The 19,692-nt window shown below is 34.5% G+C and overlaps 1 protein-coding gene across 2 annotated transcripts; it reads left to right on the plus strand.

The window, feature by feature from the left end:
• The first annotated feature begins 1,248 nt into the window (after positions 1 to 1,248).
• On the plus strand, positions 1,249 to 6,370 carry LOC104608713 (uncharacterized). 2 transcript variants are annotated; one of them, XM_010274770.3, is made up of 8 exons: positions 1,249 to 1,496; positions 1,601 to 1,811; positions 2,071 to 2,645; positions 3,484 to 4,073; positions 5,056 to 5,248; positions 5,335 to 5,399; positions 5,511 to 5,721; positions 5,821 to 6,370. In XM_010274770.3, the coding sequence occupies exons 3-8, from the start codon at positions 2,463 to 2,465 to the stop codon at positions 6,172 to 6,174; spliced, it is 1,596 nt and encodes a 531-aa protein (XP_010273072.1). In that variant the 5' UTR covers positions 1,249 to 1,496; positions 1,601 to 1,811; positions 2,071 to 2,462; the 3' UTR covers positions 6,175 to 6,370. The 2 variants fall into 2 exon arrangements, with proteins under 2 accessions (XP_010273072.1, XP_010273071.1); XM_010274769.3 differs by lacking the exon at positions 1,601 to 1,811.
• Positions 6,371 to 19,692: the final 13,322 nt, after the last annotated feature.

Here is a 19,692-nt window from a genome sequence, read left to right on the forward strand (position 1 = left end):
AAAAAAAAAAAAAATTCTAATTAAAATATGGGAGCTAGGTTTGAAAAATAGAGGCTGCTAGTGCTTAGTGAAATGCACCATTTATTAATTAATTTTCCATAATGAATCCTAGTAATCTTTACTCGCTGAATCATAAAGAAACTGAGATGGAATAGTTTGATTCCACGTGGTTTCTAAAGTCAAAAGCCACTAAAATCAGAGTTTGAATGAACCGATGAAGTACAAACAAATACGTGTACAAGGCGCTACGAAACCAGCAATCAAGGGTGAACACCCCAGATCACATCATCAAGTTTATTTTCTCCATGTATTATATTGAATAACAACTAATCTGATCCTGATGTTTCCTTTTTATTTTATTTTTAATTGAAACTCAGATTATACATGTGACTTGAGCCAGCCTATGGTTAGTGACGTTAGTCCAAAGTATAAATCTATGGTAGAAATTCATGTTAACTCTATATGTTTTGCCTTCGAAGTGGAGGATAAATAAAGAAATATACATACATTTATATACAAGCATAAAGCTTCTATATGGATAGATAGATTAAAAGCATGCAATTAATATCCCTTATTTTATTATTCCCATACTTGTTGAAATCAAAATATCTGTGGGTTTTGGTAATTTAACTTTCCTTTATTTTTTTCTTTTTATATTTTCTGAATAAACAAGTAACAGCATATATACTTGTGGCAAACTTTTCAATAATAGGTCGTTTTCAACATTTTCTAATAAAAAGTGAACAAGATATCTCATGTGATAGACAAAATATGAAATGGGAATGGGCTAATGGGCTATTGGACTTCTTCCTAGTTGGCTAGTTCCTAGTGGAGTCCCAGTTTTGGGTTTCGAAGAGAGGTGGGTTTGACCGTGAGGTGGCCTCATGCCTGATTGGGTTGTTGACTTGTTGCTACATACTGACACTTGAATATTCAATGAAACCCTCACCCAAACAAACTTGACCGAGAGAAATATGCCTCATATATAGGAATTTCTATGGTGATTCTTCATCTATTATTTGAGTTCAAAACTAATTACTGATGATGATGGGATGGCTATTTTGGTTTTTGAAGCAAAAAACGCTGAGTAGTAGTCAAGTACCATGTTAGTATTTGAACCCTATTTCCACTGTCTAATTCTGTAAATATTTAATTACCGAATATTAGACGTGCTCCAATCAGAAATGTCTTTACACCTTTGGCCTTTGTTTTATCCAAGATAACGTGTTTAACGATATAATAAGACCCTTTGCGATGGGTCTTCGTCTTTTAGTCTCATTCATCTACAATTATCAGTTCTTCAGGTTTTCAACACTTTGCTTGGATTTTTTTTCCTGCTTCATCCATGTTTTGGTAAATTATTTCTTCAGATTCAGAGCGAGCCCCAGTTGGTGTCTCCAAGATGAGATGATATATTGACACACATCCATCCATATGCATATCTTTAGTATCGGTGCTCCGCAGTCTGAAGAGTGGTTTTATCGCTGTATTCAGAGGTAAGACATCTCAAAATTAAAGCTTAAGATTTTTTCTTATTTCTATCTGTAACCACCTACGTTCAGGTAATCTTATCTAGCTTCTTTAAACTTTCTTTTGAGAGGCTTGGGGTGTCAACCAAGTCCAGGTACTGTTCGATTTATCTGTTAAGCTCTTTCTCATTTGATAATGAATCATTGGCGCTCCACACCAAGAGAGAGTGATCGGGGTGACTAGCTAGTAGATCAGAAAAAAAGGAAAGAGAGAGAGAGAGAGAGTTGGAGGCATGAGTAACCAACGAAGCCGAGAAATAATACTATGGAATTAGAAACTAGGTAACGTTTTCTTCTTTCTTTGGTTTTCGATCATAATTAATAAAACAAGAAGAGAAAAGCCCCATGTTCACGAGCCTCACTCTCTATGAAAATTTATAAGACGAGTTCAGGTTCACCATCAATTCTCTCTCTCTCTGTCTCTCTCATCTCATGTAGAAACAGACATACATGCCCTGTACTTTGATCTTTATATATTCATGTCTTCCTATTCATATCTTACAGTCTTTCTCTTTTAATTTGCTTGTTATGTTATATTTAGGTACCTGACTGGAGGAGTTGTGTTGGAAGTAGAAGCCAATATCAAGGAAGCAGCCAGAAAATTAAGATTCCTAGATTTGGAGTTTAGATCGACGTAGTTTTAAAGCAAGGGAGACTTTTGGAGTGGGGCAAAGAGAGGAAAAGTAATTTTGTACTTAAACTGGTAAAAAATAAATAGAAAAAAATACTGTGTGTTGGGTTATTAGCTTTTCTGACATTGGAATTGAACCACAAAGTTGGAGAATTGGAATTGGAGCCCCCAGGTAGCTGAGTCTGGATAGCTACAAAAAAAAAAAAAAAAGAAAATCTTGTTTGAGTGATGTTTTTGGGTTTTAAGGGAAAATAGAAAAGGAGATAAAAAATTGAGTTATCAGGAGTGAAGAAGGAACTGAAATGATAGAGAGGGTGCAGACATGGATGAACACCCTATGGGAAGGGTCTGGACTCCAGAGGCACTTTTCAGAGGAGACGAGATGTCGGCCATTCCTACTAGAGAAGGGAACTTCGAGAACCATGGTTTTCTTCTTTATCGTCCTCTTCCTTGGCGCCTTCTTTTCTGTTCGTTGGATCGACACTGTAAGTCATTTCTATCTTTAACACCCACCCGGAATTTCTGTGTTCAGAGAAAATATAACAGAGAACATTTTTCTAAATTCTATTACGTCGTTTGAATTCGAGAAGTCAGCAATGGCGTTCAGAAGTCCAGAATCCAAAAAATCGATTCGATCAAACCAGCAATTGGAGATGGAATTGGTGGGCCTGGATTGTGGACTTTTAACGAAGCCCATGAGCCACGTATTCATTTGTTGTTTGTTAAAGATGAACATGATGGAATAGAATAGACTACTGGAACTGGAGGAGTGTGGAGTGGAGAGGCTCCCATTCCCACACGATTGTGACTTGGGAGGAAGAAAAGATGCCAACGGATGGAGCGAGAGAGAAACGCGGTGGTTTTACTAAAATTCTATCCTTTCCTTTGCCAATTTATTTTAACCAAAATGCCCTATACATTTATTATGAAATTAACATATGGGGAATGGACATTTTGGTAATTGGGTGATAAGGCTGGTGTAGGGTTCGTTTGGTTAGCAGTCAGAATCATCAGAATCAGGATCGGAATTATCTATTCCCCACCCGTTTGGTTTAAATGGAATCGAAATTGGCTGAAATGGATTTTCACTCCCAAGTCCCAAGGGAGAGGGAGGGAATGGCCATTCCACCTAGAATGGAAATCGGTCGAATTCCAATTCCACTCAACCAAACAATTCGACCATTCCAATTCCGATTCAAGACTCCTCCCTATTCCTGTAAAATAAACAAACGGTCCCTTAGTAAATTGATATGCTTAATTATTTATCACAGTAATATGGATTAGATCATGAGAGGTTAAATGGATTATTATTCAATGATGCAGTCTGTCATTACAAGCGGCAGTGCGTCTCTGAAAGCAATTTTTACTTCCTCCTCCGACACCCCAGAGGAGTCAGAAAGCGAGGAACTTGAGTTTCCATTCAACTGCTCCGTAGCTAACCTGAGTCAGATATGCTCCACAAGCTTCCCGGCAACGTTTTCAAGAGGCGACAATTCGTCTTCCACTGCTGCTAGAAGAACAACCGCTGCAACATGCCCGCATTACTTCCGTTGGATCCACGAGGATTTGCGGCCGTGGAAGGAGACAGGGATCACGAGAGAGATGGTTGAAAGAGAAAGAAAGAGAGCAAACTTCAGGTTGGTGGTGGTGGACGGGAGGCTTTACTACGATAAGTACAGCGGCGCATTTCAGACCAGAGACGTATTTACGCTGTGGGGAATTGTACAGCTTATGAGGAGGTACCCAGGGAAGTTGCCCGATCTGGATATCATGTTCAACTGCGACGACCACCCCATCATCAGGAAAAGCGATTATCAGGGGCCGAACGCGACGGCGCCGCCAGCTCTGTTTCATTATTGTGGCGACGACATGACGCTGGACATCGTTTTCCCTGACTGGTCGTTCTGGGGATGGTAAGTTAATCCTTGATAAATATATAGAAATTACCAAACATTCAATGTGCTACGCCTTGTTGCCGCTGCCTGCTGGTTGGGGAGCCGCTGCACTGCCCAGTGCCTGCTAATTACGCCGTAAGCAACTCCTCGGAAACAATGCTCTGCAGCCAAGTTGGTGACCATGTTATGTATCTCTCACGTCACCTTTATCTATGGGGCGTTGTTTTCGAGTATTTCTCTATCAACTGAGAATGCAGAATCTACGTTTTCGCACGCTTCAGGCATTAAATGGTTGAGGTTTTGAGATGACTGTTTAGGTGGTTCGGTCCCCCACTCCAAAGTTGGCAAGTGGAAGTCACTGACTGAAAGTATGCGTTTTTTTTCCATTAGATAGAAATTATTAATTATTTTATTTTTTTTGTTAAAATAATTAAAAATAAAAACTTAATAGATAATTTCTGTTTAACCGAACAAAAATATTTAGAAGAAAGACGCATTAAATAGGACTTGTGTCACACAGCGATCAAACCACTCTTGCTACGAAATGAAAGCCAAGCACCCACCTTGAATCCGATGAAATGAAAGCCAAGTTGAATCCGATGAAGTGATAAGTTGATGGGGCCACAGTAATACATCTTAAGGCCATGATTCTCGGTTTTAATCCTGCTATAAGACATTGTCGTAGTAAAAGTGAATTACCACTTTAGTAATCGATTTGGTACAGGACAGGTGCTTACGCGAAAAAAATTAAAAAAGTAAAAAAAAAAAAAAAAAAACTTGAGAAAATGACAACCGTACAGATGGTGGGATGAATTTTGATAGTGAATTGATACTAAATCTAGGGATAGGATGCGATTGATAGAGGGGTGTAATTTTAGAATTCTGAAATGTACTGCAATACATATAAGGCCATGATTAATTCTCAGTTTTAGCAAAAGCCCAACTAGCAAGGAGACGGACCACTTGTTAATTAGGAAGTAGTTTTAATTTGGGTGTGCAGGCCTGAAATCAACATAAAGCCATGGGTGCCTCTGCTGAAAGACCTGAAACAAGGCAACCAGAGGATCAAGTGGGTGCAAAGGCAACGTTACGCCTACTGGAAAGGGAATCCCTATGTGTCCCCGGGTAGGCAAGACCTCCTCAAATGCAACCACAACAAGCATCAGGATTGGAATGCACGCTTTTATGTGCAGGTGAGTACTATAGGTAAACTCGATCGCTCTTCTTTCTTTACTTGCCTACATTTATCACCATTTGATTCTTAATTGTTTGCTTCCAGGACTGGGAACGTGCATCCAAGCAAGGTTACAAGCATTCAAATTTGGCAGATCAATGCACTCACCGGTGGGTGGGAGAGAGATATTCTGATGATCAATGACCATTCCAATTACTTAGTTTCTAACTTTCTTAACTGAACCATCATATTTCATATTAATTTGCAATATTTGCATACAGATACAAGGTCTACATTGAAGGAAGGGCCTGGTCCGTCAGTGAAAAATATATCCTAGCTTGTGATTCTCCTACGCTACTAGTGACGCCTCATTACTACGATTTCTTCACAAGAAGTTTATTGCCGATTCATCACTACTGGCCCATCAAGGACACCGACAAGTGTCGATCTATCAAGTTTGCCGTCGACTGGGGCAACAAACACAAAAAACAGGTCACAACGTCCATATATAGCTTATTATTTTTCATTAATATATAGCAGCTCCATTAATTACTATATTGTTCACCTGTGCAATCTTATTATTAATTGCAGGCACAGGCCATTGGGAAGGCGGGGAGCAAATTCATTCAAGAGCAGATCAGGATGGAGTTTGTGTATGACTACATGTTTCATCTGCTGAGTCAGTACTCGAAGCTACTGACATACAAACCCACTATTCCTCCACACGCCGTCGAGCTCTGTTCGGAGGTGATGGCTTGCCCTGCAGCTGGACTAAACAAAGAGTTCATGATGGAGTCCATGGTGAAGGGTCCTGCCAATAAAACCCCATGCACCCTACCGCCTCCTTTTGATCCTCCAGCTCTTGAAGCTTTTTTGAAGCACAAAGAAAATCTCACCAGCCAGGTCGAAACATGGCAAAAGCAATTTTGGGAGAAAATAAATTAATGGCTTCAATTCTCTCTATAGCTAGTCTAGTCTCTTGTACGCGTAAAATTAAGAAATATTTTCATAACTCAAGTATGTATCAATGGTCTATCATATTCACACCACAGGCCTCACCCACATATAGCTAGATCAAGTTAGATGATACTCTATATTTTTATCATAAAAATGGATACGGTACGGGTTGACAGTTCTCAAATTACAATAACGGACACAGTTCGGGTCGACGGTTCTCAAATTACAAGAAGGAACGGTTCAATAAAAATTTTTCATTGAAAATTCTCAAATTGTACTGGTTTATAAGATTATAAGATATATATATATATATATATATAATCTTATATATCTTATCTGCCACCTGTTTTTGGATTAACGGTTTGACTATCTGATTCAAATAGATGGTTTGTAATAAAAATTAAAGGTAAAATATTATGAAACCGTTCTAGCCACCAGTTTTGGGTCAACGGTTTGACCATCCGGTTCGAACGAACGACATGTTATGACAACAAAAATTACAGGCAAAAAAATGAGTGTGTGAGGTCCATTAAGCAGTATCATACTATCATACATTTTATGCCATTCGAGCGTGTGATCATACGACTTGAAAATGGAACCATTCTGGCCACCGGTTTTTGGGTCGATAGTTCAACCGTCTATTTCAAACGGATGGCCCGTTCTGACAACAAAAATTAAAAATAAAAAATAAAAAAAACGGCTAAAAACCATTAAACGGGTCAACGGCTTGTTAACCCAGGTCAATGGGTCGTCGACAGATTCAACGGTTTTTTACCAAGGATCAGGATTGGGATAAAACGAAACCGGTTGCTTGGATGATTCCAAATTAAAAAAATAAAAAGTGGCCAAAAAACATTGAACGGGTTAACAGATTGATTGTTCGATCAGTCAGGTCAATGGATCATTGACCAATTCAATAGTTTTTTGCTAGGGATTAGGACTGGGATTGGGATAAAACGAAACCGGTTGCCTAAACGGTTTCCAGGCCGAAATATTCGTCTATCCGGGTCAATAACCGTTCGAAAACTATAATTTTTTATGATTTTAGATTTTCACTATATTTATTTTACTGTGAATTTTATTCGAACATGTACGGTATGCTAATTTTATTCCAATCCAGCCCCTGAGAACAAGGGCCCCTCCGCTAGTGTTAATTAATTACAATGAGTGAAGTCAAATCTTGAAAAGCAAGGCAGATCAGTTCAAATCTGACTTACAACCCAAACAAGCCGAATAAAATTAAAAAATATCAACCAGTATTTATCCAAATTCACGTGGTATTCGAATTGATAAAAGCTTTTTTAAGTACAATATTTTTTAAGATGGTCGATCAGACAGACCGGATTGAAAATCCAATTAGATACAGATTGCTGGTTAAAACACTCTGGGTCTAATTGGATTCTATGTGGATTAATTTAGCAGAGGGATTTTGTTAATTTAGTCAAACTTAGGATGTGGCTGGATACAATCCAAATGCAACCCAGTTACATTCCCAATTACGGTTTATTGGACCATTTTTTGTAAGAAAGGATGCTAAATGTTGAATATTTTAATTACTTCAGAAGGGAAGGATGCTAAAGGTTTAATTTGGACATGTGGAGTAGTAGGAACTAGGAACTTTTAGATATTGGAATTTGGAACTTTGGCACAGGGCCTCGTTTGGGAGGACTTCTATGTTTGGGGTGATATGCTTTATCAATTTAACCGAGCCGCTCTGGTTGAGCGTTCTTGATAAGCTCGTCTGAGTGGTTACTTCTTGATAAGTTAGTCAGAGTAGTTGCTTGTTATAGGCACAATTATGGCCTTTGGTATGTTCATGTATATTGACTTTTCAAATTTTTACCAAACACAACTTAAGAGAATTTCACGTGGGACTCAACTCAGAACGCCAGAAGTTGTATCCCAACAGCCCTCCCAAACTGATACTTAGATATGCATAAGGAGAATCAATAGGGCTCTTGTGGGCCCTATGAAATATTATAAATGGTGTTAATTAAAAATTACATCACCACTTACTCACCATGAGTTCAGGCCTTGATAAATAAATAAAATTATTAATTTTTTTTTCATATTTGTAATTATTACCTGATACAGACTCCATCAAAAAGACAGAAAGCAATAATTTTCAATCTGATTTGCTAAAAATCAATTTTACCCCATAAATTTGGTTAAAATAAGGTTAAGGTGCTGGCTGTGTCCCAATCAATTTGGACGGTTTGGTGGTGCATATTAGGCAAACCTAATTGGACGGCATTTAATAAGTTGTTGACATTATCAAACTAGAACCTGAATTCTGAAAAAGAAAATCCAGTCTGTGGATTCTTGTGTTGTAAACAAATTCAAGTTGTTGTTGGAACGAAAATCTGGGGTTGCATATATGTCCAGCCAATTAGAACTGTAGTAATAATGTACGTACCCACACTGTCGATACATGGTCGATCGGCCAGAACCCAGAAAACGACCGGACTTTCTTGCGAGTTGGAGTGTTGGACCGTTGGACGCATCTACCCAACAACGGCGGTAATGCTAGTAGACAACGAGTTTTATTTTATTTGCCATATTGATAGGGTGGGACTCATGAAAGGACTAAACATTAAACTATTAAAGAACCAATTAATGCAAAGAGTTGCGTAAAGTAAACAATCTATCTTATCTCATTTGCACTTTCGAAAAAAAAATATTATCTTATTTGGACTTTTGCAAAGAATAAAACAAAAAAAATAGAAAAAATTGTCAGTGTTCAGTGAGTAGCTTTTCTCCATTGTTTGTTGTGAATGAGTTAGCAATGAGCACTTCTGCAGTGCTTCTTGGATGCTTTTACCTAGGCTGTGTTTGGTTTCAATGAAAGGACGAATCCCTTCCTTTTCCTACCTTTTCTTTCAAACCAAACACAGTCAAAGTTGAGCTAATCCAATTACCCAACAAGATCTAGATGCTATTACTTGATTTTGGGGCCTCCTTGACAATTTTTAATAATCTACCGACTGCATCAAAAATTGTCTTAGGTCATGTTTATTTAAAATAAGTATTTATTTCGGTCATTAAGCACTTATTGGTATTTAGGATATAAACCCAAAATAAGTGCTTATTTTAAAAATAAGAGCTTATTTTTTAAGCCCAAATTTTCTGTTTTTTTTAAGTGCTTATACAATAAGCACGTATCCCTAGTTGAATTTTAAAATACTACTTATAAAATTATCCCTATTTGAATTTTATAAAAGTACTTTTCTGAAAACATTTTTACATAAGTACTTTCATAAAAGTAAAAGTACTTTTATGAAAGCACTTTTATAAAAAGTACTTTTACAAATTCACTTTTAAGAAAGTACTTTTAAAAAAGAAATTTTATGAAAGCACTTTTACGAAAGTTTATTTTCAACTTTTATGAAAGCACTTTTAAAGCACTTTTATGAAAGTACTCAATGGGTATATTTTGAAATTTTGAAAGAAAATGAAGGACAAAATAGTCACAAATGCTTATTTAAGTGCTTATAAGAGAAAAAGATTACCAAACACACAATATAAAATAAAATAAGCAATTGAAAAAGTTGGGTGCCAAATGCAAGTTAGTGTTTATTCGAATAAGCACTTATTTTTAACTTAAGCATTCCCAAACATGGCGGCCTTAAGCTAAACCAGAATAAGCTTATTTTGAAAACTTCAACCAACTCTTAGATCATTTAGATGTCCAATTTGATAATAAAAATGATCAAAAGGATATATGGAGTGTTAATAACATGGCAAATTCCTATAAATTGTATGAATAATGAACTATGTTTGGGCCTGGCTCAGGTGGCTTAAGTAGTGGCCTATGTGGCCTATGCATGGGCTGGACCAGGGCGGAGTGGTGGGCCCATGTCTAGGCTTGGGTTAAGGCAGACTGGGTTGTGGCCTAGGATTACTAATTTTTAGTAAACTACCCACAAAATGCAGCACAATTTAAGCACTAAGTATCATTAAATTACAATATTTCACCATAATTTAAACACTAAATATTTCTAAACAAAATAAACCACAAAATACACAAATAATTCAAAATTAAGATATAAATTCACCACAATTTAAGCACCACATTCAAGTGATATCACCAAATACATAAATGGTCCACAATCAATAATAATTCAATAAATTTTAATTATTACTTTTTCAGTAATTATTCATCCAAATAATTAATTAACCCTTGATAAATATTGATTGATCATTTCATAAAAATACATAAATTAAATTACTGAAAATCAATAATTAAATTTTAAAAATACATTAAAGTAATTTCAGGTAAACTACTGAAAATTTATAATAATAATTTAGTGTTAAATAAGAATATTTTAATTTCAGGTAAATTACTGATTTGAATAATTAATAATATATCTCTAATAAATATGAATCATTGATTTTTACTGAAATTAATTTTCCACTAAAATTTTTCAATGAATATATAAATATATCAATACATATTTGCGATTTCAAATTTTAAAAAATATCAATAATTAATTACTGAAAATATTAAAATAAATTGATATCACAGAAAATTTTTAATAAATATCTGAATTAGAAAATTTTCAATATTACTTTTCAGTAATTATATTGAAAAACATACAATAGTTTAGAAATTTATCAGTAAATGTTCAATAGTTTTCAATTATTAATTTTCAGTAATTGAATTTTACTGAAATTAGTTTCCACTAAAAGTTATTGAAATTTTTCAATAATTACTGAAACATTAGTTTTCAATAATTTGAAAAATATCAATAACTAATTACTGAAAATATTAAAATAATTTGGTATTATTGAATGTTTTTAATAAACATATGAAAATTGTTTTCAATTATTGTTCAAAGGTTTTAATAAGTTGCTGAAATTTTTCAATAATTACTGAAAAATTAATTTTCAACATTTTGAAAAATATCAATTTTGAATATTACTAAAAATTTCAATAAATTTTAGTGGAAAATTAATTTCAGTCAAAATTAATTTACTTTTTGCAATTTCAGTAATTTTAAAAATTAATAACTAATTAATGAAAATATTGAAATAAAAAATAAATATTAATAAAAAATTTCTGAAAATTATAAATATTAATAACTAAATAGTGAAAAATAAAAACTAATTGAAGTAGAAGGAGATTAACATAACCAATCGTGCTAGCTCAGTTGACCCAGGTAAAGCAACCTGGACACTCTATGCTTAAGATAGAAGGTGTCTTATGGCATTCCTACTTAGGTAAAACTAAATCAAATCCACCCCAATTTTTATTTTTAGATATTAGAGGGAAATGATAGTCCTATGGATGGATTGCGGGTTGTGACAGGCACGACACAATTATATGGGTCGTGCCCAGCCTGGGGTTTCAAGTCCATGGGCTGGCACGACTGAGCAAGCATGATTGGACGACTTAAGCATCGGAGTGCCCACCCCGGGTAAAGCAACCTGGACACTCTAACACTGTCTCTTTGCAGGTCGACCCGACGAACTAGGCAGCTCGGCATTTGAATCACCTTCCAACAGGGAGCTACCAGATCACACATCATCAATTTTATTTTATTATTACATATATAAACATTTTTGTATACAATCAAAATTCATATAAAATAAAATTTTAAGATATTTTTATTTTTTACTTTATATTAAATAAAAAAACATGGCTTGGCCCAGTTTGTGGCCCAGTTTGCCCCATGGCTCGACCCACAGACCAACCTAGCCCATAGCACAGGCCCGTGTGAGATTGGTCCATGGGCCATGCCGAGTCGACCCCCCAAAAGTATCATAGGGAAGGGAAGCACAACCTGCACTTTGCATGGGCAGCATACGGGTCATGCCACACCAACCTAGTACGACCCGGTTTACACCTACTCTAAAATAAGCAAGGGGTAAAGCAACCCCAATGATTAAGGAGACAAGGATAGAGCCAACGTGACCCAAGGGAACCCTAATCCCCACTTATACTACCCCTCACCATGTAAATTTCCCTCTCTCCCACCCCACCCAATTATTAGCCCCCAAAGCCCCATCCATGTTTATTCTCCTATTCCCATCCATTTAATAAGGTTTTGGCCTTGTAAAAAAATTTTGGCTCCTCCCCTACCAAAGATCATTGAGCTTTGCTCTTTCAAATATGCTCATTAATAAATATCATAGTTAATTATATTAAAATATAGTTAATTAGTAAATATTATTAATTAATGAATTACGTTAACACTATTAATTAAAATAATTAAATTCAAATACTGTTAATTCATAAATATTGGTAATTAATAAACACCATAATTAATTATATTGAAATACTATTAGGTAATAAATATTGTTAATTAAGATCTTGTTAAAATACCATTAATAGATACTACTAAATAATAAATACAGCTCATTAATAAATACCATAATTTATTAAATTACTGTTAATTAAATACTAGTATTAATTAGAAGCATTTAATATGATTAATACTACTAATTTTATGATAATTTTTAGTGAATACTAGTGGGGCCCTGTGCGATGCACGGGATGGGGCACTCCTTGTCCCTCACCCCCATAGTCAAGACACTCTACCCCATCCCTGGTGGGGGTGGAGCGGGTACGAGGCAAGTCACCCATTCCCTATCGGGGATAGGGAATCTCCAAATTTTCCCTACCCCGAGGCAACCACCTAAAGTAATCTAATTCGTGGATACTTTACAAATAGGGTTATGGGAATTTGGGGTATTTTAGGAATTGGATTATGACAAATTGGGTGTACTTTATAAATAGAATTGTTGGATCGTAGAATTATAAGAATATGAGGAAAACTTAGAGATATTTTAACAATCAATATTAAATATGTTGATATTTTACTAATTTACCATCGGATTTGGGGAATTATATGCAAAGCCCATCCCTTCCCAATCCCTGATTTGGAGAAAAAATATTTTCCCCATCCCCACCTTCTCTTCACCATACCTATTTAAAATTCAAGAAAACTTGCCACATTCGAGATGGGGCAATAGAGCCCTAGTTTTATAGGGAAAATTGTCATCCCTACAATTCTAATAATTTTCTAATAACTAATTAACTAACAATAAATTACAATATATTATGATAATTTCCACAAATTACTGAAATTGTTGTTGATTAGCAAAAAATGTATAGTAAATTAGTTATTTACAATAGCAATAAATTAATGTGAATTAATGTAAATTCTTTACTTTTTAATCCCAAATTATTTACTATTAATCAATGTGATTAATTATAGTAAATTAATGTAATTATGGTAAATTACATTAATTTTAATTAAAAGTAAATCTTTTATTGTAAATTAATGTAAAACCAAGAGTGGTTGAAGTCAACCAAGTGGTCTAGACCGGTGTGGATAGATTTAATAATTTTCCTAAATTATTTCATAATTATTTATTAAAATAATAATATCGGATTGCTATTTAAATAAATATGAAATAGTTTTTGATAGATTAATTTTCTGAATTTTTTTAATAATTATTTAGTTGAATAATAATAATGGACTATTATTTAAATAGTTTTTGAGAATATTTTTTTCATAGATTAATTTCCTAATTTTTAATTATTATTTATTTTAAAAATTGTAGATTATTAGTTAAAGAGTTTCCCTGGATTATTTGGTAATTGTTAAATATAATTATTGATTTTATAGAAATTAATAAATTATGCCAATTAGTAATATCTTTTATGAATAAATAATTTTTGTAAAAATTTAATGAAAATTTATTAAATTACAATGATTAATGTAAATTATTCTAAATATTAAAAAATTGAACATTTATAAATTATCCAATGGTTAGTTTTCACTAATGGTTGGTCGGTTTTGAGTGGCCAACTCCCTAACCTAAATAGATCAGTTTGGCTAGCCAAACAATCTCCAACCGAACTGAATTGCCTAGTGAACACTCCTAATTTCAGCTAAACTAATAGTTTAATCTCTAACAAATAACAATAGTTTAATCTCCAATAATTATTGAAAATTTATAGAGAAAATGAACAATTGCTAACAATATATTTATAACAAAAATACAATAAATAACTAATAAGAAGCTTTAATACGTCTCAGTTATTTAATCAACTTCCACTATTTCAATAATATTTATTTTTTCATTAATTTATATTTTATATTCTTATTAAAGTTACTACATAATTTTGTTATTTAATCTATTTTTTGTTTTTAAATAATATTTAAAATATGATTCAGTATTCAATTTTTTATATTGAAAACATTTAAAATTTATTAAGAAATAGTATATAAAACATAAATAATACCCTGCCCTACCCCGAACGAGGCAAGTTTTCTTTAATGTTATTTAGTTATTATATATAAGATATAACTTAGTTATTAATATTATTTAATTATTTCAATAGCATCATTATTTAAAATTTTAAAATATTAATTATTTATTGAAGTTAATAATCCATGAAATTATAATTTGTACTATTATTACATAAGTTATGAAATCTATTATAATTTTGTTATTTTAACTATTTAAAATTTAGTTATGTTAAATATTTTTTTATTTAAGTATTTAAATAATATGTAAAATATTTAATCTTTTTTTATTTAAATTTTATTTCTTTAAACTTATTATGTAATTTTAAATATTTTGTTACATAATTATTTAGCTATTTTTATTGTTTTGTTATTTAAATAATTTTTTATTTATTTTTAAAATATTATTTTATTATTAAATTGAATAATCCATAAAATTATAATTTATATTGTTATTACATAATTTCATTATGAATTTCATAAAATTATTAATAATATGAATATTATTAAACCTACTATAATTATTTTTTGTGTTTTTAATAAAGATTTTAAAGTTATTACCATAAATTCATTATAATATTTAAATAATTGTTAAATGCTTTAATTGAAGCTTTCTTTAGATAGACATAGATGAAAAGTGTGTGGGGGGGGGGGGGGGGGGGGGGGGGGGGGGGGGGGATAAATAGGAATTAGAGATAATTTAGGGGATGAATAGGGATTAGGTAGAGATAGAGATAATTTAAGAGAAAGTGGGGGATAGTTAGTTTTCTAATAAAAAGGAGAGGTAAAAAGGAGATAAGCCATGCTAGGTGGCAACTCCTAGTGCTTCTAGAGGGAATCTTGCACGCCCTCCAAAATTGCTAGGTTAGGGTAATAGATCAAGTAGAGGACTGCTGACATGGCAAACTCTACTTTAGTGTGTTTATATATATATATATGTGTGTGTGATGTGCCCAAAATCATACGATTTATATTTGGGCCTATTGAGGCCCAATGTCAAAATATTGAGTAATTGGGGTACAAACTTGGGTGGGCTCCGATTAAACACTTGGTTAAACTTTAAAGGGGCCTGGCCCCGATGAATTTTGGTGACCAAATTGAAGTATTGTTCATGATATCCTGAACAAGGGTCGGGCAATGCTCTCCACTCTTTAAGATTCGTTGATATAGAATTGCAGCAGGCCGGCTAGCTTCTTTTGGAATCCTCCACAGACAATGAGAAGTCTTTCAGGGCTGTGTTTGGTTTGAAAGAAAAAGTAGGGAAACGTAAGGAATTCCCTTTCTTTCCCTACCTTATTTTTTTAACAAACATATAGCTTTAGTGTCTCGCATGTAGGGGTACAACGTACAAGTCAGGTGGGCTGGGCCAGGGTTTTACTCAATCCAAGTCAAACTCAAGCCCAGACTGACACTAAGGTCAAGCCCATGCTATCAAATCTGAACATAGCCCACACTAAAATTTGATGCACTTGGTTGGGCTCAGAGACCTAGGCCGGCATGGTTCAGATTGGTCAGTGAGCCCACACTAAAAATTGATATACATGTGTGTGTATATATATGCATTGTATGCAAGTATGTATATATAAAATTGCATCAGACTCAGGCTACCTAAGGGCTAGGCCCAATCCCACCCCAAACGTTTGGGCCGAAGCCCAACACAAGGACTGAAAATCCAAGCAAATACCAGGTAAAATTGTGGGTTGGGTCAGTCCGGGTTTGGGTTGGGCCTAGCCAGTTTGCACCCCTACTAACATTTGTCCTCACATAGTGTTTGTAGTAAAGTTGCATGGGCGCTAGCGATGTCAACAAACTCCAAAAGTTTGATACCCTATTCAACTCTAAATCCTATTATCCCAGATTTGGATGTTAGAACTTGCACCCAATTAATAATTGGAACAGATTTAGATTTAACCTTATTCAATCCAATTAAAATCTAAGTATGATAAAAGAAATTAGGGAAAACTCCCAATTAGTAAGTACCTTGTACTTTGGGCCTAGTGTCACTTTAGTCCCCGAACTTTAAAAATGCGATAATTCATTACACAAACTTTCAAAACGTGCCAATTTATTACCTACTGTTAACCAACAGTTAAGTGGAATTTGAAAAGACATAAATGTCCTTTGAGTGTCATCTAATTTTCTTTATCAATCATCCAAACATTGATTAGTCCCAAATCCTTGTCTTTTCTATTCAAGAAAGTTGGGGTCACATATTAGTGGGCATTCTGGTGACCCCAACTTTCTTGAATAGAAAAGACAAGTATTTGGGACTGTTCATTTTTTATCAATGTTTGGATGATTGATAAAAAAATTTAAATGACACTTGAATGACATTTATGTCTTTTCAAATGCCACTTAATGGCTGATTAGCAGTAGATACTAAATTGGCATGTTTTGAAAGTTTGGGTACTAAATTGTGGCATTTTAAAGTTTGGGAACCAAGTGACACTAGGCAAAGTACAGGGTACTAATCAGGAATTTTTCAAAAAAAAAATTATGTCAATGTATATATGTAGTGTAATTATGTGTGTGTATATACATAGATATATAGATGGATTAAATACTTAAAGTACCCCTATGGTTTAGGAAATGGACAAAAAACTTTATCTTTTGAAAAATTACTTAAAGTCAGTGTTTTAGAACCGCGTTGACCCGGACGGTCAGACTATTTTGCCCGAAAACTGTCTAGGCAACCGATTATGTTTCACCCATAACCCGTTCTTGGCCAAAAAAATTGACTTGGTTAGAGAACCACTGACTTGGGCGAACAAACCATCGACTCGTTCAACCCGGATAGCAGTTCACATTTTAAGAAATTGCAGTTGCAAAGCAGACTGAGACCTCAGATTTGAGATCAATAATATCCCAACAAGAGAGAGAGAGAGAGAGAGAGAGAGAGAATTGTAGATCTGAAATCGCAATTCTCATATATGATATCTAAGATTGCAGATCTGAGATCTCAGTTCTCAGATCTCATATCTGAGATCATAGAGAGATTTGACTGCTAAGTTTTCTGTTATCATCGTCGTCATCGCCATCACCAGTGGACGTTAGATGCTTTTCCTCCTCTTCCTTCTTCCTCTTCCTCCTTTTTTTCCTCCCTCCCTCCTTTCTTTTCCTTTCCTTTCTTTCTTTCTTTCTCAGCCAACAACGCTTTTTATGTTTTTTCTTAGAAAAGACTGAAATGAATATTATTTTCCCTAATATTCTAAACCGCCTAAACCGTTCGACCAAGACGATCGAACCGCTAACCCAAAAACTGGTAGCCAGACTGGTTCCGTTTTCGGGTCAGTTTTTAAAACCTTGCTTAAAGTACTCTGATGTTTTCTGACAATGCAGATCATTGCTAAATATTGACTATAAGAAAAAACAAAATGTCAAATTTACCGTCTATTACAATTTCACTTAAAATATGTCTTCTAAAACACCCATCCCTGACGCCCATAAGAATGGTTATAGAAAAAATAAAAAAAATAAACAAAAAGTCAACGTTTCAGCTTGACCTCAAATTTTGTTTGCTTTCTATTAAACTGATCTAATTTCTCTGTCTTCTTATCACCCCCCTTAATCCTATCAGATTCGGGAACTTTTTATGAAGAAAACTTTCAATCTATAGTTTTTTCTTTTTTTTTTTGAGAAATCCAGCTATTATTGTTTTTCTTTTCGTTGAACTATTTCCTACTATCATGAAATTTCTTCAAATGCTATTCTTTTTACTGGAGATTTGCTCACTTTGATATGTGCTCCTTCAAGTTTCGTTTTAGGAAAATTCCATATTAGTACCTTATACTTTGGGCCTAGTGATACTTTGGTCCCTAAACTTTAAAATGCAACAATCCAATACTTGAACTTTCAAAACGTGCCAGTCTAGTACCTACCATTAATCAGTTGTTAAATGACATGTTAAAAGACACAAATTCCCTTTAGGTGTCATTTAATTTTCTTTAACAACCATCCAAATGCCCTTCTCAAAACTAAAACAATGTTCATCATCTTCTTCCTCAATAATTCTATCTCTACCATTGCCTTTCTCAACAGCAACCCATGAGGGTGTATGACAACCTATGAAACATAGACAATTAGGAGATGAGAGGTGGGCTTGTGAAAACTGATTGGTCGCAAGCACCCTCTCTCTCTCTCTCTCTCTTCAAGGTCTGATTTGGGTAACGAAGCACTATTTTAGTCCCAAGGTAAAAGGTGAAGAATAATGTTTTTAAAGGATAAGTTTGACATTTTAAAAGTTTTAAATCATGCATGTCATCATGCGATACAGATAATTGATGGACTATTAATGGTACGTACTAAATTGGCACGTTTTGAAAATTCAGGTATTGGATTGTTTTGTCTAAAAATAATTGGGAGTTTTTCCTTCATTTTATTGTTTTGTCTGAAAATAAGTGAATTTCTATTTGATTTGGTATGCTATTTCTTGAAAAACAGAGGAACTATTTTGAATGAATACCAAAAAATGTGTGTTACTCGTTCATATATATATATATATTCTACATCTGTATGTACATGTGTCACTATACAATTGGAGTTATATACAATAGAGATAAATACACAAGGAATTTAGGATAGGATTATAGAGAGGAGATAAGAATACACCAAATCCCTCATCCCTCACGTTACTAAATGGATGGAACAGTCCAAATCCCTCATGTTACGGAATAGTTGGAGAGACTGGTGTAACTGATTCAGCAGTATCATTGTTATCAGCCCCCCACAAGTGGACAGGGGGGACCACTGTCAACTTGGACTTGAACATAGTAAACTGAGAGGAAGGCAACGACTTAATAAGGATATCAGCAATTTGGTCACCAGAGGAGATAAAGCGAACAACCAAGTGCTTTTTCGCCACTTGCTCACGTATAAAGTGAAAGTCAATTTCAATATGCTTTGTACGAGCATGAAATATTGGATTAATAGTGAGAAAAGTAGCTCCAAGGTTATCACACCACAACAAGGGGGGATCTTGAAGAGGGATACCAATTTCAGATAGAAGGGAACTGAGCCAGATAAGTTCAGAGGTGGCAAGGGCAAGGCTTCGATATTCAGACTCGGTACTGGATCGAGACACAGTGCCTTTCTTCTTAGAAGACCATGATAGCAAGTTCGATCCCATGAACACACAGAAGCCTCCTATGACCGTCGGTTATCTAGGCAACTAACCCAATCAGCACCGGAGTAGGCAGCCAAGCGAGTGTTGGGAGATGGGCGTATGAGAAGTCCATGAGAGAGAGTCCCC

Source organism: Nelumbo nucifera, chromosome 6, assembly GCF_055504915.1.
Source record: "Nelumbo nucifera cultivar China Antique chromosome 6, China Antique-T2T, whole genome shotgun sequence".
Lineage (NCBI taxonomy): Eukaryota > Viridiplantae > Streptophyta > Magnoliopsida > Proteales > Nelumbonaceae > Nelumbo > Nelumbo nucifera.